Source organism: Xenopus laevis, chromosome 2S (genome assembly GCF_017654675.1).
Source record: "Xenopus laevis strain J_2021 chromosome 2S, Xenopus_laevis_v10.1, whole genome shotgun sequence".
NCBI classification, from domain to species: domain Eukaryota; kingdom Metazoa; phylum Chordata; class Amphibia; order Anura; family Pipidae; genus Xenopus; species Xenopus laevis.
In genome coordinates, this window is record NC_054374.1 from 83991305 (window position 1) to 84018154 (window position 26850).

At 35.8% G+C, this 26850-nt stretch overlaps 1 protein-coding gene across 1 annotated transcript in view; it reads right to left on the reverse strand.

Moving 5' to 3' along the window:
• Positions 1-21570: 21570 nt before the first annotated feature.
• Positions 21571-26850, reverse strand: part of tbx4.S (T-box 4 S homeolog) — a 102985-nt gene continuing 97705 nt past the window's right edge. Inside the window, exons 7-9 of the mRNA XM_018249613.2 lie at positions 25746-25834; positions 23826-24070; positions 21571-22623 (exon numbers count right to left, since the gene is read on the reverse strand). Of these exons, the coding sequence (XP_018105102.1) occupies positions 22004-22623; positions 23826-24070; positions 25746-25834 (954 nt within the window). The 3' untranslated portion in view covers positions 21571-22003. The remainder of the gene's footprint in view (positions 22624-23825; positions 24071-25745; positions 25835-26850) is intronic.

Consider the following 26850-nt stretch of genomic DNA (forward strand, 5'->3'; position numbering starts at 1 on the left):
AGAATGATCTGGACCTGAGGTTTTCTGGATAAAAGATTTTTCCATTATTTGGAATTTGCTTAAAGGGGACCCGTCACCCAAAAAAATTATTCAAAATCCTATTTTATCATATTAGTCAAGCAAAATGAACTTTAATTACACTATATAAATTATTTTAATCTTCTTTCCTTCAGTCTGGGAATTCAAAATGATAGCAAGCAGGCAGCAGCCATTTTGTGGACACTGTTATTAAGACAAGCCTTGCATCATTTCAGAATCTTGTTTGTGCACCAAAAAACCCTGATGTCCATCCCCATGCCCTGGCTACACAATTAAATGATGAAGAGAATGGGGGAATGTGGGGAGAGCAGTGACATCTAGGAAGTGCTGAATGGAAAGTGAAAGTAATTGTCTGCCCCACCTCTATGCACATGGCATGGAAAAGGGAAATCATTATTAATTTTTTTTTTTGTTGTTGCTTAAAATGGAATCTATGGAAGATGGTCTTCCTGTTTAGATAAAGGTTTTCTAGATAACGGTTTCCGGAAAAGGGATCTTATACCTGTACAAGTATGCTAGAAGACTGTGTTAGCAGAGAGCTGATCTGAACTGCATGTGCAGCTGCTCTGTAAGTGAGGACAGACACACTAACTTCTGCGTGACAGTAACTTGGTTGCTTTATAGAACTCAGCATAAACACTTCAGCATAACATGTCTGCAACAGGAACTTTTCATAGAGAGTATACACAGGAAGAGGAAGAAGAAAATCACACAGGGTTACAGGTCAAACATGACATCACATTGCTAAGAAACAATAGACCCTCATTGCATTAAGTAACATGCACTGGAACAATCTCTGTCTGTTGTTTTCCAACGTACTGATGGCAAGTCCTGGCTTGGAAACTAAAGTAAATACAGTAAAAAGAGATTGAACTCCAGGATGATATCAGAACAGGATACAGAAAATTAGTCTACTCTACACTTGGTATGAGAATGGTAAGAACGTGCCAAAGTACTGCACATGTAAATGTAGCAGAGAGAGAAAGGGTGTTCTCTCCTTTGAAAGTATGATGGATTGATACAGAAGCTTCTACTCCTGCTGTTATGTGACAGCCTGCTTGGTTTTCCTAGTATTGAAACCCTACAGAATCAAGACTGGCAGCAGGGCTGCTGGATGTCTGTCATGGTGGGAGATGCAGTTTCTGCTGGTAGCAGAGTTTGGGGCCATCCTGTCTGTAGGCAGTGTAATAGTGGTGGATGTAATAGTGCTGATCTCAAGTTTTCAGTAAGGAAGAGCCTTAGGTTAGGTTGGCAAGGTCCTATTTATTTGATATAATGTGAATAAGTGCCATGCCAATTTTACCTGATTTCTGTCTCCTGGTGTTCATTAAGATATGTAAAAATGGAGTCCGGCAGGATGGTTCAACACAAAGAGGAGTCCCCTTGTCATAGACTGCCATTGTCTATCTTCTTGTCTCAGACAAAGACTGCAGCACACAGACCAGGCTAGAGTTGTGATACTAACTAGAGCAATAAGGTATTCTCAACAGATCTCTCTGAACTGACCTTCAGGCTTTAACCCCCATATAAATAACTATACTATTGCAGTACAGCATTAAAAGAGTGCTTTTTGTATCATGTAATTTTGCAAAAAATATAATGAAAATTGGAAAGGTATATGTATATATTTTATATTTGCATTATATTTCAATATTTCATTACAATCTTTCATTTTGTATTGACAGAATCTATTTTGTAAATACAAAATGTATTGATTGATCAACCTTTTTTTTTTTTGCTTCTCAAAATGCAAATTTCTGTCCCAGAAGCAAAATTTGGTCAAAAAAGTTTTTTTATAACTAGAAACATATACTTGCTTTGAATTTTGAATTTTTTTTGATGCTCAAAGCATTTATTTTGTGTGGATTTTTTTGTACTATATGTTGTGGTCAAAAAGGAAATTGCTTCTGTAAGCACAAAATAATTATTTTTTACACACATAAAATTGATTATGTAGTATATAATATACTTTATACAAAAGGTAACCATACATGATTTGGTTACATTAGCTGAAGTCTTGAGGGGATTGGTCCACTGGTTGAACTACTCTTACTTTGTTGTTTCTCTGCAATACTAGAGAACTTCCCTCAGTGGCCCATCCCCACTGACATCACAGGCAGAAAGGGAGACTGTGTAACTTTATACATAGACTTCACAACACTAGCTAACGTTATCTTTCTTTCATTCAAAGTGTTTCTATTTAGCTATAGCCTTTGAAGATAATTTTACTCTTATGATTTTTCAAACCTGGAAAATTATTGAATGGGTAAGAGCAGGATTTATTATAATAGTTTTCCTATTCCTTTATTATGCTTTATTTTAAATAAGTAATTCAGAGAGAGAACTCAAAGTAAATACATTTGCAATGGCAATGTAAAATAAAGTCAATAGCAATTCCTGTTCTGGTTGTATCTGTAACTAATGAATAAAACCTGAGCATTTTAAATTATGGTTTTTGTCACAAATAAACAAATAACATTATGTTATAGTTCTGCCAAAATATTTATTAAGTTTATTCCCTACTCTTTTCTTTAATAATGAAGATTTCATAAATGTGTATATATTCTGTGAGAAGGGCCCACCTTTAAATGCAAGAACACAATACTATAAATATTAAGTGAGGTATGCATTAAGGGAACACTTTCCACACAAAGTAAGTACAGATATAAGCACAGAGCCTCAACAGGCTGACGCTGTAAAACAACCATTTAATAAGCCATTAAAATGCCATTGACTTGGACACATAAAAAACGAAGGCATTTCAAATAATTAGGATCTTATGTCCGGGACCGACATGCAGTCTGTAAATGGATTTTTTTCTTTCAGAAATCAGCCTGGAAATAAATCTGATAATCCAAAGATATAATAAGGGTATAAATTTAGCACAGCCATCCATTTATGTCTGACCATGTAGGTTAGATGGTTTACTTCTTTAACAGGTAATTTAAATGGTTTACTTTAGAGACCTCTCTTTTTGTCAGTTCCTTTATAAGATGTTGAGATGTCACAAGTGGCTTTAATAGGGTCCTGAGCAGGTTTGTTATCAGGTAATCCCCCTTCAATGGTTATTTGCTTTTAACAACAATTAAGAAATATTCGGGTGAAAGATCATATAAAAGAGTTTAGTGTTTTTTTCACATGATTATGCTGCATAGATTTTCAAACCGCACATGTTTACTAGTTACAGGGGGCTCACTCCTATTGTGGCAATAACAGATCAGTTAATATATGGATACTCTTTAATTATACCATTCGCAGCCATGCCTGCCATCTCTCTATTATACTGCTACCTGTTACCATAAACAAAAGCTGCACACATGGAGTCGTTCATCCTCTGCTTGGGATTTCTTTTGCCTTAGCCTTTTGAGCTTCACAGCAGGAACAGGATATAGTCAGAAGCAGCAAAAAAGAAAATTTGTGAGTGGAAGCAAGTTGGGGGGTCAGTTAACAAATTGCCCTTTGTAGATCTAATGAATTTCCTTAACAACAAATTGCTATGTTAGAAATACCAGGTTTTATCCCATTCTCTTTATCTGGGTAGATTTTCATTATACAATAGCAATCGGGATTATGTGTCATTTAAAAAACAGGTGGTAGTTTCACAAGCTATCCAGCTGTATGTCATGATCAGTTACACATAAACTACAATGGCAGCTAATGAAGTTATTACCATCCCTTGATGAGCTGTTGCCATCCCTTGTCGATGTATGAGCAGGATGGATGTGACAGTGATTGCAGTGTAGTGGTCTGGTGTGGTGCACTGATGAAGGAAATTTTCCTAACCTATCAAATTCATTTGTTTAAATAAATAATTCAGTAAGTTAGGTTTCTACCTTTGAAATCTCACTTGCCTCTTCTGCTTGGAATTGAACACTGTGAGAAGCTAGCCTGATTGACTGTATTCTTTTTCTAATTGTCTCTGGCTTCAACCTTAGATTGTAGTTAAATCATAAATCACAACGTTGATACTGCATCCACTTCCCAATGCTACAATTATTAAACTTTTATCTTGAATGTATACATGCAATTAGGATACGTGGGGGCAGATTTATCTTATCAAGGGTTAAATAGGAAATTAGATTTTGAATTTTCAAAAAAAAAAAATTTGGTCAAAACTCCAAATTCTAATTGGGAATAATCCAAACTCGATTCAAATTTGAATTATAAAATTGAGAATTATCAAACCTTTATCTTGGGAATGATTTTAATTTGACTATTCTCCACCTAAAACCTCCCGAGTTTATGTATAAGTCAATGGGAGAGGTCATTTGAGTATTTTTCAGAGAAAAAACTCAATTAGAATTTAGTCGAATTTGAATCTAATTCGATTTGAGTTTTCGAGTCAGTAAAATTCGTTCGAGTTTCAAAATATTTCTTAAATAACCTCCCAATCGAATTTCGAGTATATTCAAATTCAAAAAAAAAAATTCACATGAATTTGAAATTTGACAAAATCGGCCTCTTAAAGTCCTACATGGTCTTTTATTGTAGGCAGCATACTACCTTGGTCCAAGTTAATGGTCCTTAAGTATAATTTATTACTCTACCCATATGACATTTGAAACAGTATCTTACCTGTATTTCAGTTATTGAAGTAAAATTTTCAGTAGCTTTGTTTACAAAAGAAGAAGTATTTATTTCAGAAACCAAAAATGAATCACTAATTACATTCTGTTGGGATAGTTGGTAAAAATATATTCTCTTCTATATGTTTGAATATGAAAAGCAGACTCTATATTATTGGCTGAATTGTACCCATACTACTGTCATTTTAATTTAATTTATGGAAGCCCCACTAAAATGCATCATGCCTGAAATGTGAAACATGGATTCAGTGGCATATCTTGGGCCCCATCAACCTCCCTGACACCCACACCTATGAGACCCACCCCTCCACACTCCTGCACTAGCACCATATGTAAATTTGAAGGGAAGGTGTTTGGAATTGAAATTGCTGGATTGGGCCCAGATGGTCACAGGTCCTTATCAGGCCCCATATGTTGAGCAGTTACACCACTGCAAGGTTAGCTTTAAATTGCTGTTCCATATTGAGAGTGATATTCATAATATTCTTGAACATTAACTAATTTTCAAAACATGTCATACAGTGGGGGAAAACATTTTTAAGAACTTTGCACGTTTGCAAGTCTTATCTCTCTCCTATGGTTGGATGTACAGCCACTTAACATTAGTTAGTAACAGTTTCTAGCACACTACCCTGGAAAAGGAATATAGTATTTTATTTATACTGAACTACACATGGAGTTTACTAGGACCACAAATTATATTAATTAATAGGTTCCTTAAAGAATGTTCAAAGGAGCCTCCAACAGACGACTTTTTTGTGTCTGCTAGGGATGCACCGAATCCACTATTTGGGATTCGGCCGAATCCCCGAATCCTTCATGAAAGATTCGGCCGAGTACAGAACCGAATCCTAACCCTAATTTGCATATGCAAGTTAGGGGTAGGAAAGGAAAAAGTGAATTTTTTTTTTCATTTGTGACAAAAAGTCACATGATTTCCCTACATATGAAAATTAGGATTCAGATTCGGATTCGGTTCGGCCTGACACAAGGATTCTGCCAAATCCGAATCCTGCTGAAAAAGGCCGAATCCTGGCCGAATCCCGAACCGAATCCTGGATTTGGTGCATCCCTAGTCTCTGCAACAATTTTATCTCGCCGACTATTATTGTTACTCCAAGATTTTCCACTGTGGATTTCTGCCACAGTTTTGCGAAACTATTCGCAGTTGGCGAAGTGCAGTATTTTGCGGTGAATCCATGCCTGATGAAAAAATTTGCTCATCACTAGCCTATGTTAATCAATAAACCTATACATTAGCTAGCATTATGAAAACAAACATACACTGGAGATAAGAAAGGGCCAAAAATGAATAGTGTGATTACTTTAATGCCACTCTCCACTAGGAAATGGAAATGAGACCATGATATAATTTGATTTCTTCCCACTTGATGACAGATTTCCTTCCTAATAAAAACTGAGATGAAGAACAACAAAATAGATCTAAAGCATATCAGCAACAAGTCATTTTCAGGTTATTATATCAAGAACAGCATATGACACTTCACAAATTCTCTAATGAATATTTAAACAATGTGAAGATACTATTTTCTAATACAGGTAAATAGATCCATTACCTGGAAACCCATTATTCAGAAAGCTCCCATAGACCCCTCTATAGTAAAATTTTAATTTTTAAAAATTATTTACTTTTACTCAGTTCTAAAAAAGCAATGCCTTGTAATTGATACCACCCAATATATAATTACTATTTATTGGAAAACAATCCAATTGAGTTTATTTAACATTCTGGATAACAGGTCACATACCTGTATAGATTAAGTTATTTTCAGTTTCACAACCTCTCATTTTCAAAAGATCTAACGTAAATTTCTTATATAAATTTCTATGTATGATTACTCATACATTTTGTTAGGAAAAATAAGAGAAAAAGCATTTAATCCAATAAATTCCTCCTCTGAGGCAAATTGGAGAGGCTTCAGATGGGGTTTTTTGCCTTCCTCTGGATCAACTAGCAGTTAGGCAGGTTAAAAAAAAGTTACAAGGTTGAACTTGATGGTTGTATGTCTTTTTTCTACCTAACTTACAATGTAAATTTTGTTTGGAAATTTCCAATGGATTTCAGGTTTGTGCAATGACGTGCCCCTCTTACATGAGGACAATATTCTGCTTAAAAAAGTTTTCACCAGAAAATTCCTAGCCATGCAACAGCACCTTTAGCTTATCTTTAATGTTTATTTGGGAATGCTTTGTGATTCTATCTCTCTTTCTATTCACAAGGCTCTTCCCATACCAATTTAATTTTTTTCAGAATTCTATCAAAATCTGAATTTATTTTCTGTTTCCTGGTTCTTTACATTGCTCTGAGCTTTCCTAACCCTAACGCTGCCCACAAGCACTAGCATAACTTTTTGTTGCTTCTAGTTTGTCTTAATTTGATATTTTCATTGTCAAGTGGGTTGGTCAATAAATATTCCTTTTTTACAGCTGAAGTTCAGCAAACTAGAAACTCACATGACAACTTCTGTGAAAACCAATGGATCTACCTGAGATAGTATTGAATTGTTGAATTACTGAACTGAGGTGCAGAGAAGTCATGGTTTCTCAGTGGGTGTTTATCTTGCACTTTACGACCTGGCAGCAAATCAGTATCAAAGCGATAAATCCAAAGCCAAAAGGAGTTTGGTTATATTCAGAAGAGCATAACAGGGTGAGATTATATTAATGAACTTATTTGGAGGGTTGGACCAATTTGTTTTTATAATTCTATGAATGCAGACTGTGAAATCATGTGTTTCTCCTGATTGATATATTACTCATTCACACAGAAACAGATTTTTCCGCATTCTTTTACATTTTAGATTAGCTATGTAGAAAAGGAGCTTGCCACAAGTTATATATTTCTTTTGCCAACCATAAATGAATAGTCTGAAGTAGAACATAAAACTCTTTAGTAACTGACTGGAGGAAATGAAAGGATCAACAACAGTGAGGGACCATGAGCCAGAGTTGTTCCTGCCTGCAGCCACTTTTTCACGTGTGTGCAGGAAATTACACTCATCAAGAGCTGACAATGCAGAATTGCTGATGACGATCACGATGAGCAGTTGATTCTAAAGTGTGTTTTGACAAAACTGGTACTTTGCATAAGTATTACGTTTTGTTCATATTTTTTTCCTTAAACAAGATGACATGGTTTTAATATTTAATAACAGACTATAATTTTGATATAATTAAATAAGTAATTAACTTTATATTTTAAAATAAACACTATGAGGCACATTTACTATTGGTAACCCTCGATATTCGACCGTCTAAGTAAAATCCTTCGACTTCAAATATCGAAGTCGAAGGATTTACCGCATTTCGTTTCAATCAAACGATCTAAGGAAAAATCGTTCGAATGATTCAAAGGATTTTAATTCATCGATCAAACGATTTTCCTTCGATAAAAAAATACTTAGAAAGCCTATGGGGACCTTACATAAGTGCTCAGTAGGTTTTAGGTGGCAAAGTAGGTGGTCGAAGTTTTTTTTAAAAAGACAGTACTTCGACTATCGAATTGTCGAATAGTCGAACGATTTTTAGTTCGAATCGTTCGATTCGAAGTCGTAGTCGAAGGTTGTAGTAGCCAATTTGATGGTTGAAGTAGCCAAAAAAAACCTTCGAAATTTGAATTTTTTTTGCTTCTAATCCTTCACTCGAACTAAGTAAATGTGCCCCTATGTATTGGAGCAAACTGCAGCACACAACAGGGATAAAGTTACATTGAAGGACACCAGTTCTTTAGCAATGTTCAAGCAGAACATGTATACAGCATTTATGATAGAGTTCAAATGTATTGAATATATATCTTTGAATGCTTCCATTTTTTCCATAATACTCTAAAATACAGTTGTACGTGCATCCACACAGCATCAATAACCCTATTTCCTAGGTCGGCTGTACTTTCTTTTTCTTCCACATATCCGATTTTAGTGCAACATAAGGGGGTCTATGTACTTTTTTCATTAGAAGTCATCTGAGAGGTAGTGTATTTTAAACAATGTCCACTTAAGTTATACACTTGTCACTGGGGAGAGGAGAGATTTCATTGACTCTCCTTCCTACTTCATTGTGCAGTGGGGCTAACATTTACATTTGTATGCTAAGGTGATAGAGGAACTCTTAGCCCTACCATGCAGGAGAGAGGAAGGAACTCGACCAGACACCTCCTTTCCCTCACCTCATACCTGACAGGGTAGAGAAAAGAATAACTAAATAAATTTAGGGTCAGTTCTCATCCTCCATACTAGCATATAATCCAAGTATAGGGGAGAAGGGAGAGGAACTCCAGCAGTATTACTGCAAACAACTTTTTACTCCAGGCAGTGGTAAACACAACATGTTTCGGGTTCAATACCCTTTATCAAGAGCCCCTTGATAAAGGGTATTGAACCCAAAACATGTTGTGTTTACCACTGCCTGGAATAAAAAGTTGTTTGCAGAAATACTGCTGGAGTTCCTCCTCCTTCTCCTATACCTGGATCATTTGCAGCAGTTGCAGCACAGAGCAACTATTAAGGAATTGGACGCATATGATTTGGAAAAGCTGTGCTAACCCTCTTCTATTTGGACTTCATACTGGCATATAGGCAGGGAGGAAATATAAAAGACATGGAGGAATAATTCAATGGCCCATTTAACTCCAGGATATTGGGGTATGAATGACACCCTTAAACTAAGGGGCAGATTCACTAAGCTCGAGTGAAGGATTCGAATGAAAAATACTTCGAATTTCGAAGTATTTTTTGGGTACTTCGACCATCGAATTGGTTAAATTCGTTCGAATTCGATCGAAATCGAACGAAATCGAACGATTCGAACTAAAAATCGTTCGACTATTCGACCATTCGATAGTCGAAGTACTTGCCCTTTAAAAAAAACTTCGACCCCCTACTTCGGCAGCTAAAAGCTACCGAAGTCAATGTTAGCCTATGGGGAAGGTCCCCATAGGCTTGCTAACATTTTTTTGATCGAAGGATTTTCGTTCGATCGTTGGATTAAAATCCTTCGAATCGTTCGATTCGAAGGATTTAATCGTTCGATCGAACGGAAAATCCTTCGATCGTTCGATCGAAGGATTAGCGCTAAATCCTTCGACTTCGATATTCGAAGTCGAAGGATTTCAATTCGAGGGTCGAATTTCGAAGTATTTTTTACTTCGAAATTTGACCCTTAGTGAATCTGCCCCTAAGTGTTAGGGGTCAAACACATAAAATAATTTCTTTGTCCTTACTAGTGATGGGCGAATTTTTCAGCGTTTCACAAATTTTTTTTGGCGATTTTTTTGGATCATTGTATTTATGCCTGATTGTTTTATTAAAATATTGTTCAGCTGAACAGTGCTGTGCATATAAAAAATATCCATACATGCATACATACATGCCCATAAGAAATAAACAAGGGATTCAGTTTAAAAATGCAATTTAAAATAAATGAGATTATGCTGTTCTAAGACAATCGGCAGTTGTTCTATGTGGTGTATAGAGGCACTGTAAGGAGCATTTACAAGCACTATTTATATGGAACCTTTAGTATAACACTAAAAACAAAGATAGAAGAATAAAAAGCTATCAAAACCTACTTAAGATAAAACAAGAAATTCCAAACTTACCATTTTAACACAGCTTGTAAATACACAAACATGGTTTGCTGAGACTTCATGCCTTAGTGCCATGTTATCCACCCACTCTAAATATTTACCATTCATAAAATATTTGGTAGTAGGCTACAAAAGATAGTTTGTACATGGCTATTAAACAACACTTATTCTGCTGTACTGACAGCTGATGGGATTGGTTCATTATTTGAGTAAAACCTCTGGCAGATGTGGTGATTCTGCCTTGCGGTGCTTTCTGCTTGAGGCTCCATAAGGTTGTCAGATTATCACTGCTTGTTGTATTTTGCAGACTGCTTGCTTGCAGACATGGAATTTAGCTATTGACATCTCACCTGATCTGGTTACAAATCCTGCCGAGGAACGCGTCTCGCAAAGGGATAACCTCCAGGAAGCAGGAAAGATGTGCATATGCAATTTTTGACAAACTCAGATGAAGCTTTTCGATCTGCATTAACTTAGATGCAATTTATGTTAGCTGATTCCATGAGTGCAGACCAGCTATAGATAATAGATTCATGGAAGCGGCACCCCGCAAAAACTGGATTCTTATTCCAGCTGCCAAATATAAACAAAGTACTATAAAAGTAAGCAACAGAGTCTTACAACTGAGGATTTTATCGCTTCTAAACGCATTGGGTTAAAAATGATGATTGTTCAAAATGTTATAGTAGGAAATCGAAATGTGCAATAAAGTGTTTTTCTGTAGTGGCACAGGGCCCAGGACTAGGTCACTTTTCAAGCCTTTTTCCTAGGGACATTTATGGAATTTAATTCTTAATTAATGTTTCTACTCCTGCCTAATGTACCAGCCTACACGTAGAGAGTTGGTGAGACCCATAGCAATTCTGGAAGAGTAGGGTCTTCAATTTGTTGTGAAAAAAAAACTCCAGCTTTTGTTGCACTACAACTTCCAACAGGATAGATAGCTATTGCCACCTAAAGTTCTTGCTCTGTGTTTGCACTTTACCTTCTTCCTGTCTTATTCTTGGAGCACATGTCCACTTTAGTCCCACCATACACAGCTGGAACAATCTTTATAAAACTGAGAAGGAATAAAGTTTTCTGTGCTATTTTACAAAGCACTTCAACATGCGAAAGCTGTAAAAGCTGAAATTAAGAAAGGGGCTTCAAAGCTGCAAGTAAACAATTTGTGTAAAAAATCTGTGCAAGTCTAGTAAAGCTCTTTAGAAACTGGTGTTGCTATTAAAATTTTAAGAAATGTAAGTTCAAACTAACTTTGCTGATTCTTATGCAAGTTTACTAGATGCTGAGGTTTCTTCTCATATGCTTTAACAGACTTTGCCAGTCCATTGAAGTATATGACTTTGACATAAACTCTGGCATAAATCTGGCATTTGCTGTTTTGTAAATCACCTTCCTTGAGCCCTTCCATTTACATCAAAAGGGAAGACGTGGTAAAACCAGTTCCTACGCTTTCTAGTTATAAATAAGCATATTATTTTTGGCAAGATTCAACACTTTTTTTTGGTATATAATTAAATGCACTCTTTTATATAAACACCCTTAAAAACTCAACTGTCATAAATGGCCCTTGCAACCAAGCACTTAATTGATTAAATTCAACTTAAATTGAATGATTAAAAATTCATATATTCAGTATGCTTTCTGGTTGCTAGGGTTGCTAAGCCTGAAATTGAGTTAGGCAGAATTTAAAAGCAAGCAAAAAGATAATATAAAGGAAAGGCCATTCATAAAGTTGAATCTATACCTTCTGTCTAAAGTACACTATAAATGAATTTAAGATGCATTGCTCAGAGTACACTTAAAATCTGTATTATGGACACATCAAGCAGGCAAAACTCATTTGCCAACATTTCTGCAACAAAAAACAAGAAACAAATTCAATGTTCAAATGTTATGCCACAATCTTTGGATTAAAGGAGAATTAAACCCTAAAAATTAATGTGGCTGAAAATGCCATATTTTATATACTGAACTTATTGCTCCAGCCCAGGGTCGGACTGGCCTGTCGGGCCCCCAGGGAAAAACTTGGTGGGCCCCTAGGCCCTCTCTCTAATTAAATTTGCCAGTGCACAATAAAAATAATTACTCTTGTAACAGGTGGGCCATCCAAACATTGTACTAAAACGCGGGTGGTGGGCCCCACAAAAATCAGAAGAGCACCGCTCGCATCACTCTGCACTCTGCTGTGTACCTCATGTAAGCAAGTGAAGGCTTGGAGCTGAGGACCCTACTCACATCATGTGATTAATGGCCTACTCTGTGATACTGTTAGCGGCTGGCCTGCACTGTGCACAACTGATCGTAAATCCTACGTTTCAGGCAGGCAACACTCGGCAGCTGACTATTCCCGCATGCACACTGCTATAGACATGGCTCTCTGAGGGGCTGCAGCGGGGTTGGGTTATTCTGTGAGAACATGGGGAAACTGAGGTACTGTGTGAGAGCAGAAGTGCAGATCTTGGATTTGGCACAACACCCATCTGGCACATAAAACTTAACTTTACAGGCTGAATCCCCTGCTGCAGCACTACATAAGGTGCCATAGGTACTGACTTTTTTTTTCATTGTACTATATTTTAATTTCCAATTTTAAGTGCCACTCTGTGAAAACCCAACAGTTTTACTTTTACTTTGACCCATAGTAAATGTGCTCCTTAGTGTATAACTTTATAAAATGTATATTGTTTTTGCCAAAGTGCATAACCTTGCATTTATCAATACAGTATTATCCATTTACCACTAGTGATAGGCTAATCTATTCACCAGGCACTAATTTGTGGCAAATTTCCACATTTCGCCAACGGCGAATAAATTACCGAAGTTTTGAGGCCAGCGACAATTAAACAGATGCCCATGACTTTAATGTGTGTCAAATGTCGGCGGCGGCGAAATTGTCGCTAATTGTCACCGGTGTCAAAATTAACGTTTTTCGCATTTTTTGGCCGTTTCACAGGAAATTCTCAAATTTCTTGGCAAAGCGAAATGGGACAAATTCGTCCATCACTATTTACCACCACTTTTTATAATCTTTTAGCCAGTTTCCTATCCAGGTACAAATACTATGTTACAGGCCAACATTCCTTAATTTAACCATCAAATGCTTTAGCAAAGCCTAAGTAGATGACATCCACTGCCTTCCCAGAATCAAGTTCCCTGCTCACCTTCTCATGAAAGGAAATTAAATTAGTCTGGTAAAAGTGATCTTGCTAAGTGATCTATTATGCATAAAACCATGCTGGCACAAACTCATAATATTATGATTTGCAATGAAGTCCAGTGTCTTATCCCTTAATACCCCTTTAAAAAGCTTTCCTATCACTGGTGCCAGACTAACCAGCCTATAGTTTTGAGGCTGAGAATGGGATCCCTTTTTGAATAGCGGCACCACATTACCGGTCTCTTGGCACCATGCCAGACCTCAATGAATCCTGAAATATTAAGTAAAGCGTTTTGGCAATAGCAGAGCTAAGCTCTCTAAGTATCCTGGAATGAATACTATCCTGTCCCGGACCTTTGTTTATTTTAACATATTCTAATCTCTTTTGAATTCCATCATGTGTGAACCATGCACCAATAGTTGTATTACTAGGATTGGGACTATTAAGAAGTTAAAATAAGGTCAGAATCTCTGCTTTTTTTCTGTTCTCATCAACCAGCTGACCCTCCTCTGATATTAAAGTTCCCATCCATCCTCTTTAATTTTTTTTACTATTTACATATTTAAAAAATAATTTTAGATTATTTTTACTGCTTGCTGTAATACCCTTTTCCATATCAATTTTATTTATCTGATAGCATGATTTATTGACCTCCTTGTACCTGATAAATGTTTCAGCTGTCCCAGCTAACTTGAAAGCCTTTTCTTACCCACCTCAACACCAACACTTCTATTGAACCACAATGGTTTTGTTTTGCAAGAATGTTCCTTTCTTACGAGCAGAATATACTGACATGCATATTTATTAATACAGAGGATCGCTGTGGAACGCTGATCAGAGCATAACTTGTGTAATATCAATCCGGCTTTATTTCAATGCTTTTAAATTACATATATCGGTAGGGTGTGTGGTTCTCTAACTCGTTTCGTGCCTACATCATTGGCACTTCATCAGAGTCACTCTGATGAAGTGCCAAGGATGTAGGAACAAAACTCTAACTAACTATATTAGAAACATTTTTTATTTTGCACAGCCTATCTATTTAACCAGTTTTTATTTTTACACTGAACTGTTCCCTTAACAAGTTATTCCCTTCCCATCAATGTCTTTTCTGCAGAACATGTTTGATTTTGGTGCTATTTTTGCATTTGCTATTTTTGCAAAAGTTTGTAACTGATATAACCTTTGAATTAGGCAAAAGGGAAAATGACATAACAATTTTGTTAATGTGGGTTATTATTACTTATATTGTTTTCAATTGCAACTGTCGTCATGAAACAATGGAGGGATAATCATTACAATTATTTATTATTTACATATATAACCAGCAAATTCCACAGACCCAATCACTGGTGTGTTAGAGTCCTCCATCTTATGGAAAAACAGGATTCTGTCTGTGAATAAAATGCATCATTGTTGTGTCATGTTTTGGTGTGAGCAGACAGTAGCTAATAGGCTTCTACAAGGTTGAATAATAGATTCAGTTGTGCATTTCTCCCAATGTATGAGTGGTGAAAACTATGGCAAGTCACACTGTAAATTGTCAAAGTCTGACAATGAGAGAAATATTTTTTTCCTTAAATAAAAGAGGTGGTTTAACTATGCTGGCCAAAACATCTCACTGCACAAAGAGCTTGGGCTGGAAACTTAGAAACCATAAATTGTTCGGAGGAGGTTGGCAGAAGCCGTCTAGCCTAGTGTTGATATAGTGTCATTTTGACAAATGAAATTGCACAGTTCAGCAGAAAGAAAGGCCCATATTACTCTTGTACAACATGCCTGAGTATTTTATACCTTCCAAGATATGCTTTTTAATTACAGATGTTATGTCAGCATATATCAGAAAGATGAATTTGTAGTACTTTTGCATTCTTGATCTTATCTAAAGTACAAGAAAAGTTTTTTTTGTGCTGTGAGATTTTCAAAAGTCTTGCTTAATGCTATTTTTAACTTTTTCCATACTTTGCTTTGAGGAATTTTATTTTTTACTCCAGTGGCTGAATTACCTGTTTTTTATGGCTTCCTGGTGCTCTTGGCAATACAACTAAAAGTCTCGCTGTGCCTCGTGTAATGTAATATACGTGACTCGACAGCATTTGACTGGCCTTCACTGAATTGTTCCATATAACAATGGGCACTAAAATGGCACAAATGCACAGCTGTGTTTAGCTGGGTTAAGCCCATTTCAGGGAGTAGCCAGGATAATGGGTTACATGTGTGCTCAGATCACATACTGATGGTTGCCATTAAAACATAATAGGTTTATATTGAATGTACCGTTCAGTAGATATGGGATTGTTGAAGGTTTGGAGGAAGTTTGCTACACTAAGGAATTAAGCTAAAAATACCAACCTGTTTTATGTCTAAGTTATACTGTGAAATGAAAGTACCATGCTAGCTATATCAAAGTTTTAAGTTGGATTTTGTCCTAACCTAAAAACATTTTAAGAAGCTACATTGTATTTGCATTTTTTTTTCTGTGATTGTGTGTTTTTTTTAAAGGCTGATAAATTGACCTACCCATATTAGCAAAGTTCTTGTGTTTATGAAAACACAAGAAAAGTTGCTTTATGTTTCCTCTAGAGGGCTTGAAAAAATGCTTTATATAAGTGTTAATACAATAACTATTTTAGATATTTTAACTAATGTGGCAACTGATTTTTTTTATGTTCCCTGTTCTCTTTGTTCATATTGAAGAAACAACTTTTTATTTTAGTTTCTGCCTAAACAGGTTTTGCATAATGAAAGAAGATGCAAATATAAGCAACACTCAAATATATAATATTGAAACATTTTCTGTTGCTTTATTTCAAGTCATTTCTAAGAAGCCATTTAGCAACATTCTCATTTTAGTGAGTATAAACTCATTTTCTGAATATAAAAATCAAGAACGAAAAAAAGTTGAACAATTTAAATAAAAAAATACGAAAACCCCTCTAAAAATTAGACTGTTGCAGACAATTAAAAATTGTCCTCAACAACTTTTTACTTAAAAAATTTTGTTATTAGAGTTTTTCATGGTTTAATAAATTTTTAGAGTTTTAGAGAAATAGAAAAAAACCCTAATTTTTATAGATTGTTAAAAAAATAGACATTTGATTGTTAGTAAATAGATCCCTAAATATAATGTGTGTGTGTATATATACCTGTATATATATATATATATATATATATATATATATATATATATATATAAATACATACATATATATATATATATATATATATATATATATATATATATATATATATATATATATATATATATATATATATATATATAGTCCTCCCAAAAAGCAGCCGCACTCACAGGATTTATCCAAAATATAAATGCTTTTATTTAGAAACTTACTAAGTTTTTGGGAGGACTACATGTTGAAACATCGTGGCATGCACCCAGGCAAGGTTAATCCACGTATCGTGAGTGCTGTGTATGTTGGTCTGTGCCTCTAGCTGTCTGTTGCATGGGCTTCGAAACTCAGAATGCATGAGACCTGGGGCTTTCCGGATAATGGATCTTTCCGTAATTTGGATCTTCATACCTTAAATCTACTCGAAAATCATGAATGTATTAAATAAGTCCAATAGGCTGGCTCTGTTATTAATAAGGATTAATTATATCTTAGTTTGGATCAAGTACAAGGTATTGTTTTATTATGACAGAGAAAAAGTGGTTTTAAACTTCGATTATTTAGATTATTTGGATAAAATGTAGTCTATGGGAGATGGCCTTTCTGTAATTCGGAATTGTCTAGATAATGGGTTTTTGGATAACTGATCCCATACCTGTAATACACTTTATATAGAATAAACTATTCATGATTCAAGGCCAATTAATTAATTCTGTATCAGAATGAATTAATAATAAACACCAGCTTCTATAAGACTTCTAATACCCCTAAGCTCATCAACACTGAGTAGGTAAAGTGTCACTGACACTCAAAAGATACCAAGCTGGAGTTAAGTAAATATAAAAAATGTATATAATATATATATATATATATATATATATATATATATATATATATATATATATATATATATATATATATATATATATATATATATATATATATATATTACTACCCCATTTTTTAATGTGTGACTATCTTGTTGTAAACACTCACATTATCTACTAATATTCTTTTGTCTTATAGTACAGGTTTGGGACCTGTTATCCAAAATGCTCGGGACCTGGGGGGTTCTGGATAATGGATCTTTCTGTAATTTGGATCTTCATACCTTAAGTCACTAGAAAATCATGTAAACATGTAAATATATAAATATCCCCAATATGTTGGTTTTGTTTTCAATAAGGATTAATTATATCTTATTTGGGATCAAGAACAAGGCACTATTTCAATATTACAGAGAAAAAGGAAATAACTTTTGATTATTTTAATAAAATAAAGTTTATGGGAGACAGGCTTTCTGTAATTTGGAGCTTTCAGGATAATGGGTTTCCAGATAACAGATCCCATACCTGTAGTATTGCTCTATCTTGACTCTTCTGTCCAGCATAGGACTAGAGGGTGACGGCCTATGGGGGCTGCCACCTCAGGGGCGCGTTCCCCCCCCCCAGGTTATCAAGCCTAATTAAATTCAAATGGAGGCTAAAGAATGACTATGTGCAAAGTACTTAATAATATCCATACAGAAACAGTGAATCCAGTGTTCCTTACTTACATGTGTGAAACAACACTGCAGTGATCTTCATAATAAAACTATCCCACTGATACCAATAAGTCAGAAACATATCCGAAATTAATTTCCAAATGAACAAGCAACATAATTCAAATACATTTTTCAAATAAACAAATCATGATCTGCTCTGAATGAGACGACCATTGACACCGATATGTTGAGCGGTATAGACCCTCAACATGATCAGTAATATAATTATAATTAGACAATATACAGTGATTTATACATACATATTGAGTGTCTGTATTTATCTCTGCATACAATGGAATAGCTCAGGTTAAATGCTGAATTCTGTATGTAAAGTTATGGTCTCCCTTTCTATATGTAAGATCTTATGTTGTTATACATTGACACTTGACAAAGAATCCAGGTAGGCCTAAACTTTGCTGCTTTATTTTTTCAATACCACTTGTGTAAATCATATAGAGGAGATATTTTATATTAAATATATAACATATTTGTAGTTGAGAGTCTGTTCTCCTTTTCTGCTCCCTCTTCTCCAAGGAATATATAAAACGAAATATTTATAGAACTTCATGGAAGAGTAACAGTTTCTAAACCTATTCTTTAACAATAAAACAAACAAAATCACCTAGCAGAGGTCACAGTTCTGTTTCCAGATTAATTGTGATTTGAAGTTTTCAGTTGCAATTGGAGAGTTTATGTGAAGCGAAAACTGCATGAGAGGTTAAAGCAATAGTGCATAAAATCTACAGTCAGACATGGTGGTGGACATTTCTAGGCATTACAGCATACATCATTTCTTTCACAGTATCAACTACATACTCACCAAACAGATTCACTATTATATTCAACAAAGCTGTGCCATTTGCTCTGGCTTTAACTTGTGCGAGAGAAGATTTATTTTCTAGCAAGTCAACAGTCCTAAACATGGATGAAAGCAAGGAGCATTGACTTTCAAGTCTTTTCTCAACCAACAAACCATAAGCACTAGTGATGGGCGAATTTGCGCCGTTTCGCTTTGCCAAAAAATTCGCGAAATGGCGAAAAATTTGCGAAACGGCGCCGCCCGTTTTTCCGACGCCGGCGCCCGTTTTTGACGCCGGCGTCCGTTTTTCGGGAAAATTTTTTTTGACGCAGGCGAATTTTTGCCGCAAATTTTTGCGGGCGTTTTGCGAATTTATTCGCTCGGCGCGAATCGCGCAAATTCGCCGCAAATTCGCGCCTGGCCAATAAATTCGCCCATCACTAATAAGCACATTTGGTAGAACATAATAAAGCATTATTAATATTAAAGTCCTCAATGCTGTAAATATTTATACCTCTGGTAATCCTTTAATCTCCTTGACAAAGGCTATTACGCCAAAACTTTGGGATTATTCTCATTTTTGGCATATTTAGCTGCTTCTTGACGTTTTTGTGCCTTGAGTATGCATTTGGATGTTATGTATTGTCATTATGCTATCAAATAGGATTTGTTTATGTGTATAAATTCATGACAAATACTGCTTTGTTTGATGTACTGTATACTTTTGAAAGAATATATATATATATTCTATATATATAAATCTTTTTTGTTATAACGCCTTGTGTTGGTAATTTATCTAAGTCTGCAACCCCACCATATGTAAACAAAGTGTATTTACCTAGTAGCCCATGTACCTAGTAGGGCTAATAGGTAAATACATTTTTTTGTCTTTATTAAGACCCGCTGAGTGCTGAGACTCAGCCTGAGGCAAGTAGCTTCAGTTAGCCTCTGAAGTGGAGAAAAGCCTGTAGGAGGTTAATCCTAAAGTAACCAATGCCTTAGAAAAGTTAGGGCTTCAGGGATCCCATGCATGATGCCAGTGAGTTATAGCCTAGCTGCTGCTGTAGTACATCCAAGAGGTGTAAGATACTAAGGGCTAGTTAGTAAGAACAATAATGTGCTCCACCAAGGAGAAGTAGTGGAGTTAATATTTCCAGGAGAAATCTGTCAGACTAGCGACTTTAGTGTGGGTAGGGCTAGGGTTTAACTGCACTTTATATCCACAGCTAAGTGGAGAGCTAGTTCTGGACCAGAAAAGGGTTATTAAGTGAACTTGGAGGAGATTTTTTTTGCCTGGTAGAGTTTTGTGAACAAATTCATGATCTTACTGGTGGAAAATCTGCACAAAATTATCACAAAATGCAGTTTGTTCCCAGTAGACACCATTTCCATCACCCTTGCCTTCCACATCTGCTGCTTCTTTGAACTCTGGAGAGACAGTTGTATTCACTACAGAAAACAATTAAAGGAAAATTAAAAGGGTGTTTGGGGCAACCTGATTTGGAGTAATTCTTGCAACTGGAAGAAAGAATATCTAAATGGTATGATTGTTAGGGATGTCGCGGACTGTTCGCCGGCGAACTTGTTCGCGCGAACATCGGCTGTTCGCGTCCGCCGCAAGTTCGCGAACGTCGCGCGACGTTCGCCAATAGGCGTTCGCGTCAAAATCGTTCGACCATTCGACCATTCGATCGCTAAAATCGAAGGATTTTCGTTCGAATCGAACGATCGAAGCCATTGGATTGAATGAAATCATTCGATCGAATGGCTTCAATCATTCGATTCGAACGAAAATTGTTCGATCGAACGATTAAAATCCTTCAATCGTTCGAATCGAACGATTTTCGGATGTTCGAAGTTCGCGAACTGTTCGCGAACTGTTCGCATTTTTTGCCGGTGTTCGCGAACGGCGTTCGCGAACACATTATCGGCGGTTCGCTACATCCCTAATGATTGTGTAGCATAGTGGAAAGGATCTTTTCTAACAATTTAATGTATATGCTTTTGCATAGCTAAAATGGATTACCCACCATGTCATTTCGTCTTCACTCTAAACGAAAACACTCTAAATTATTTTTCTTCATGATTATAAGTTTTTTTTCAAAAACATTTTGTTTTCATTAATATTTCTCTTTAAGTGTATTTGCTGATTCTTATTTCCATGTTAGGAGTATTGTTCAAAATGTTTAAATTCTGACATAATAGTTTTTTATGGCAACTCACAATAACGTTTAGCTTCCATTATGTCGTTCTTATCTTAAATGCTGTAACAGACAAACCAATAATTAATGCCACACATATCACCAAATCACAACATGGGTTGAATGTTTCTTAGGCTGGGAAAATGTCTGGCATTATGGATATCTTCCTGGGAAAGTCTGAGATTTATTGAAGAGCAGGGAGGGATGGGATGATGAAATCTTGAGTCGCTGTCAGCATATAATATTTATCACTGCACAAATTAATAAAGATTACTGAAAACCAACAGAAATTTTGGATTACAAGTAAAATGGCTTTTATGTTCTGATATGTACTGCAAGTAAAATGACCATGCTACGTAACAAGGAAACTAGGAAATTTCCACATCGCTTGGATCTAAGAGGATTTTTAAGAAAATATTGTCTTTTGCATATAAAACCTATTTTTCTTAGTTTTTAAAACAACACATTTAATTTTAAAAAAAAAATCTTAAATAGATGTCTAAAACCTGGTAACATTTGATTTTATTAAGCATTTCATCTGTTTAAAGCAAAGCTTCATTGAAAATGTGGCTTGCATTTGGATAGATATATATATTTATATATATATATATACATACATATGTATAAATAGCTATTCAGCATGCAAAAATGTAGTGATTTTTCACTTTTTTTTGTATTTCATTTGAGAAATAGTTTGATGCATGTTCTACTTTTCCATTGGTTCAGTTTTCCCAGTATTCGAAATATAGAAGACACAGGACATCTGTATAGGTTGGCTTTAACGTCTATAGTGATATTTTCTCTATATCCTCTATATCAAGCAATCTCAGATAAAAAGACTTTCTGGAGTGCAGGATACCAACAGGTAATAAGGAGAGAAATCAGATTGTTTGGGTCATAGAAGAATAATTCATATGTGGCGTCCATGGTAGCAGCAGTCATCCATCAGTCCAGTTTTCAACAGTCCCCATACCTGAATGATATTGTAGGGAGGATTCTCTGGATAAAGAAAAGCCTTGCGAATACAGAAATTCATTGGCTGTGTTGATATGAGGGGATGGGGGTTTTCGTTCACAGAGGGATGGATGTACCCTTTCTCTGGGAAATGACGAAGGGACTCTCTCCCGAGCCTGCGACTGAGAAAGCTGATTGTAGACACTGAAGTGGGATTCTCCAGGAGGCTGAGAACCTTGCCCTGCAATGGCAGGCAGACGAGGCATCATCGCTGTGGTGGTAAAATGAGTAGGGAAAGGTTGATATGGCACAGTTTCCATTGTCTGAACACTGTAGCTAGTGTACGGTGAAACAGAAGTCCACATGTTACAGCTTAAAGGTGGAGGAGGAGGAGGTAAATCTTCTACTCCTGATACACCAGCTATTTCAGCTCCTGAAGTAGAGTACATACATGGTTCCCTTGGTGTAACTTCATTGCGGTATGATGGGCTCAACATTTGCTGGTCATATGGGGGAGGAGATCGGAAATAGTGATCATCTGCCATAGATGATGAGGGATCCAGATAAGATCTCTTGCAAGGTAGGTCAAGATGGCGAGCCCCTTCTGTAAAACAAAGAACTATATATTCAGGAGATGGACATAAATGAGTGATACTGAGAGAAAGAGAACATATACAGTAGATTATTAGAAAAGACTAGTGACGGGCGAATTTTCGCCGTTTCGCTTTGCCGAAAAATTCGTGGATTTCGCGCGAAATTCGCGAAACGGCGAAAAATTCGCGAAACGAATCTTTGGAGCATAATAAATCTTGAATACACCTCTAATTATTTTCCCTTAAAAACTGAGCCAGAAAAAAACAATAAGGTTTGAAAAATAGGTCCCTAAATGTCAAAGACAAAATAGTCTACAGTGAGAAAGGAACATGTCACAATGTATTATGAAGATGTAGTGACAATTCTCTACAGTGCAATATTATCAGTAAGCTACTGAACACATGAAGATTGAATATGTAGTACTATTAAAGACGCACCCCAATATGTAATAAAATGTACTAAGTTTGACCATGAGCAGTAACCCATAGGAACCGATAGGATGTTTGGTTTGGAACAGGTGACCAGTAAATGCGAAATGCTGATTGGTTGCTATGGGTTACTGCTCCTGAGCAAACTTAGTGCCTTTTATTAGATATCCCCCATAGACCCCAACCCACCCCTACCTTGAATGTCATTCAGACATAGAAGGTAGGGAGCAATAGGGCAAACAGCTTGCATTGTAGCCCTGATCTAACCACCTGTCAAAAGATCTTGAGACTCAGCTGAGCATCCTCTTTTATCATCAATGAAAAAAATATTTAAGCATGTTGTACTGTTAGTAGAAGACTGAATATAGCTGTAGGCATCAGATTAAAATTGTATAAATAACAATTTTGGTAAGCGAATTACTAGTTTAATATTCTTTCTATAATTTGGCAAGGACATTATATTGAAACATTCTAAGTCTTGGGTAAATCACTGTAGGAGTTAGATTTAAAATCTACCCTTCTATCTCTAAGCCAAGGTGTTTGTAACCCACAGTTATAAAACCCCACATTCCATTAAAAGCTCCCAGCATAATACATAAACAGTCATTTTTTGGGAGGGTGATGTTAGAATGATGCTTTACAAGTGTTAGCTATGTGCAAATAATTCTCTTTATCATAAAAAAAAGTATTTTACTTGTTATTACTAACCCATATTTCACAATAGCTGTAAGAATTACTGTATGTAAGGGTATTGTGGCACAATTATTTATTTATTTTACCGTACCTCTTCTTTTTAAACAGTGATAAAACAAGCCAGAGTCCCTTTGTGCAGTGAAGGTATTGAGTGGCAAGTCCTGGGCATCAGTTGGGGCAAATGGCATGTGCGCTCCATTCTCATACTGATAATGCTGCAGGCCCTGGTGACTTCCATGAAGTGGGTTAAGATCTGATTTGCCTGATAACTGTCCTGGGTGGCCTGATATCAGCCTTTGCCTCATGATGCTTTTAGAAATGACAGGATATTCTTTGCTGCAGGAGAAATGTTGATAGTTAACTGTATTTTGGAGATGTCCAAGTTAAACCCTCAGCAGATTTATAATACTCATTAGTCTTCTAAAACTGATTTTATGAAGTTTTACTTTTCCCCCTTAACACTATAATTGAATTTTTGGTGTCTGTAGAAGGAGAATTGTATATTGTACAATGGAGATTGTGTGAAGATTGAACTTGATGTTCCCACACGAAGGCTAAGGTTTGGTACTCAGACTGGACAGAATTAATTCATTATAAGTTTGCAGTTTCTTAGCATTATCTTAGCTCTAATCTATATATGAAGTTTGTAGGCTGGATTATTCCCATAAACCTTACATGTACTGGAACTACAGCAGGTCTAGCCAGAGCAATAATGATGAGACCCAACACCCAATTAATGAAACGTAGTGAGCCGAAGATTCATATTTCAATACATTTCTTATTCTTAAAAAATTCGGACTACAATAGCTAATATGGATGACTGATTTGCAAGGCTACAATAGCACTAAATGGAAATTACATAAAGGGCCAAATCAGAAAAATAAATCTTTTGGTTTATCATGTGAAAACCATATTAAAATATAAAAATGTTTGCAGTTAAAGTGAGAGAGTTAAAGTTTTTCTAATTAAAATGAATTATGCGCAGTGATGTTTTCAGTAACAAAGAAGACTGTTTCTATTCCAAGTAAAAAGGTAAATATATTTGTAATATATTAAAATTTTAAATATATATGTAATTTGTATACAAAAAAAGTGTAACATGGATGTCTAAATGTTTATAATTAATATATGGAAAACAAAATAATAATGTACAATAAGTTTCAATACTAAAATTGGCATGGGATAGTGGCGTAAGTAGATATTATTGGACTCCATTGCAAGGTAAGTGTAGGGACCCAAAATGACCAGAGGTTGAACTGTTTTACCAATATGTATTAAAATTGTGTTTCAATGAAACCCTATGCTCTCCCCATAATTGCTGGCTTCCCGTGCAGTTTCAAGGTTTCCTTAGACCCTTGAATAAAAATAATGAGAAAAATAAACACCTTTAGGGTATTCCATTCTCCAGAAAATCATGAGACTGACTCTATGACTGGTTGTAGATTTACACCAGAAAAAAAAAATTCTGTGACTTCTCTTTGAGCCTTTTATCATACAAATAAGATTATATTTACTCTTTTGTTGGGGAAGTTAGCCTCACCAAAGGCTTAATTATTCTTTCATATGCTTTAAATATGTTCCCATTCACAGTCAAAGGCAAAATAATCAAGCAACCGTATGAGAAAATGTAACACAAACTGTTGGTGTAACAGAAGTCTTTTAGCCAAATGAGGATGAAAAGATGAAATTATTTTGCAATTTTATGAATGAATGTATCCCTTTGCAAGTTGTGGTGGTGACCTTTGATATCAAGGTAGTTTCAAGGTAGCAATGTCCATTCATAAAATTAATTTCTATATCAAATATATAATAATATATGATATTAATATAAATATATAAATAAGCCAAGGGATGAGTCAAGTGGAACGTGTTCTCTCTATAAACTGTGACTACCTGGTGTACCTAGTGTATGCTTGAAATAAAGCCTACTTAAACTACTATCACTATGAGCACTTGCAGGGGTTACATACAATTTTAGTAAGAAATATACTACTACTATATAAAGGTATACCTTTGCAGACGTGCCACACGGAGGTCACTGTCATCACTCCCTCTAAAGCCTTTTGCAAAGGGATTATTTTCAATTTTCAGTTGTGTTATCTGCAAAAGGAAAGACAATATCACACATTTAAAATACAATTAATAAATATGTTTATTTAAATGCAGAGTGAAACAGATAAATTGCTAATTAAATTAGGAAAGCAGTCTAAATATTTTCAAGAAAGTCTATAGAACAATGATACATGGGGCTACAAAACTTAGAATTCACCAATATATGACCAGGAGAGCATCAAGACACATGGTCACCTGAACCCCCTACTGAACAGTTGCCACCTATTATTTCCTTGTTTTCCCAAGAAAGTATATACAACACATTCTCCTCCCTCCCTGCTTTCCTAGCCCTGTCAAGATTCCCTTTCTTTAACCATTTGAATGTGGGTAGCACCATTACAGTTGTCAAGGTGAATATTGACATTGGAAACAAATGTTTTGTATATCTCTGCACAAGCCATGCAAAGATGCAGTCTTTCTCTTGCAGCAATACTGTAGATATGAAAAAACTTTAGGAGTTGCCTCCAGCTGACCGCAGCCCCAATTTGACACCACTGTACTTTTATACTATACTGCCATATGGCTATGAGAAGTTATAAGAAAGGCTGTGTCCAGACAAGCAATAAACAGTCACAAAAGTCATCAGTTGTGTTCTAAAAAAAATTACAAACAAAAGCAAAGGTATAGCGGCCCTTTAACAGTGATCGAACGTTTCGGGAGCGCATGGCCCTTCCACTGAGGAAGGGCCATGCGGTCCCGAAATGTTTGATCACTGTGAAGTGTTGAGAGCACCATGGAATAAAGTTTGGGATTCCCCCGTTTTTTAGCAGACAAGGTATCGGCTCTCTTTTTTCCTGATTAAAGGGCATGTAAAGGCAAAAATATAAAATCCCATTTTTACTTTCTTTAATGAAAAAGAAATCTATCTCCAATATACTTTAATTAAAAGATATCTACAGTTTTTATCATAAACCTGACTGTATGCAGTGCAATTCCCCCTTCTTTTACTGCTGTTGATAGGAATTGTCAGATGGTCCCCAACTGCTGTGCAGGTAAACGATCAT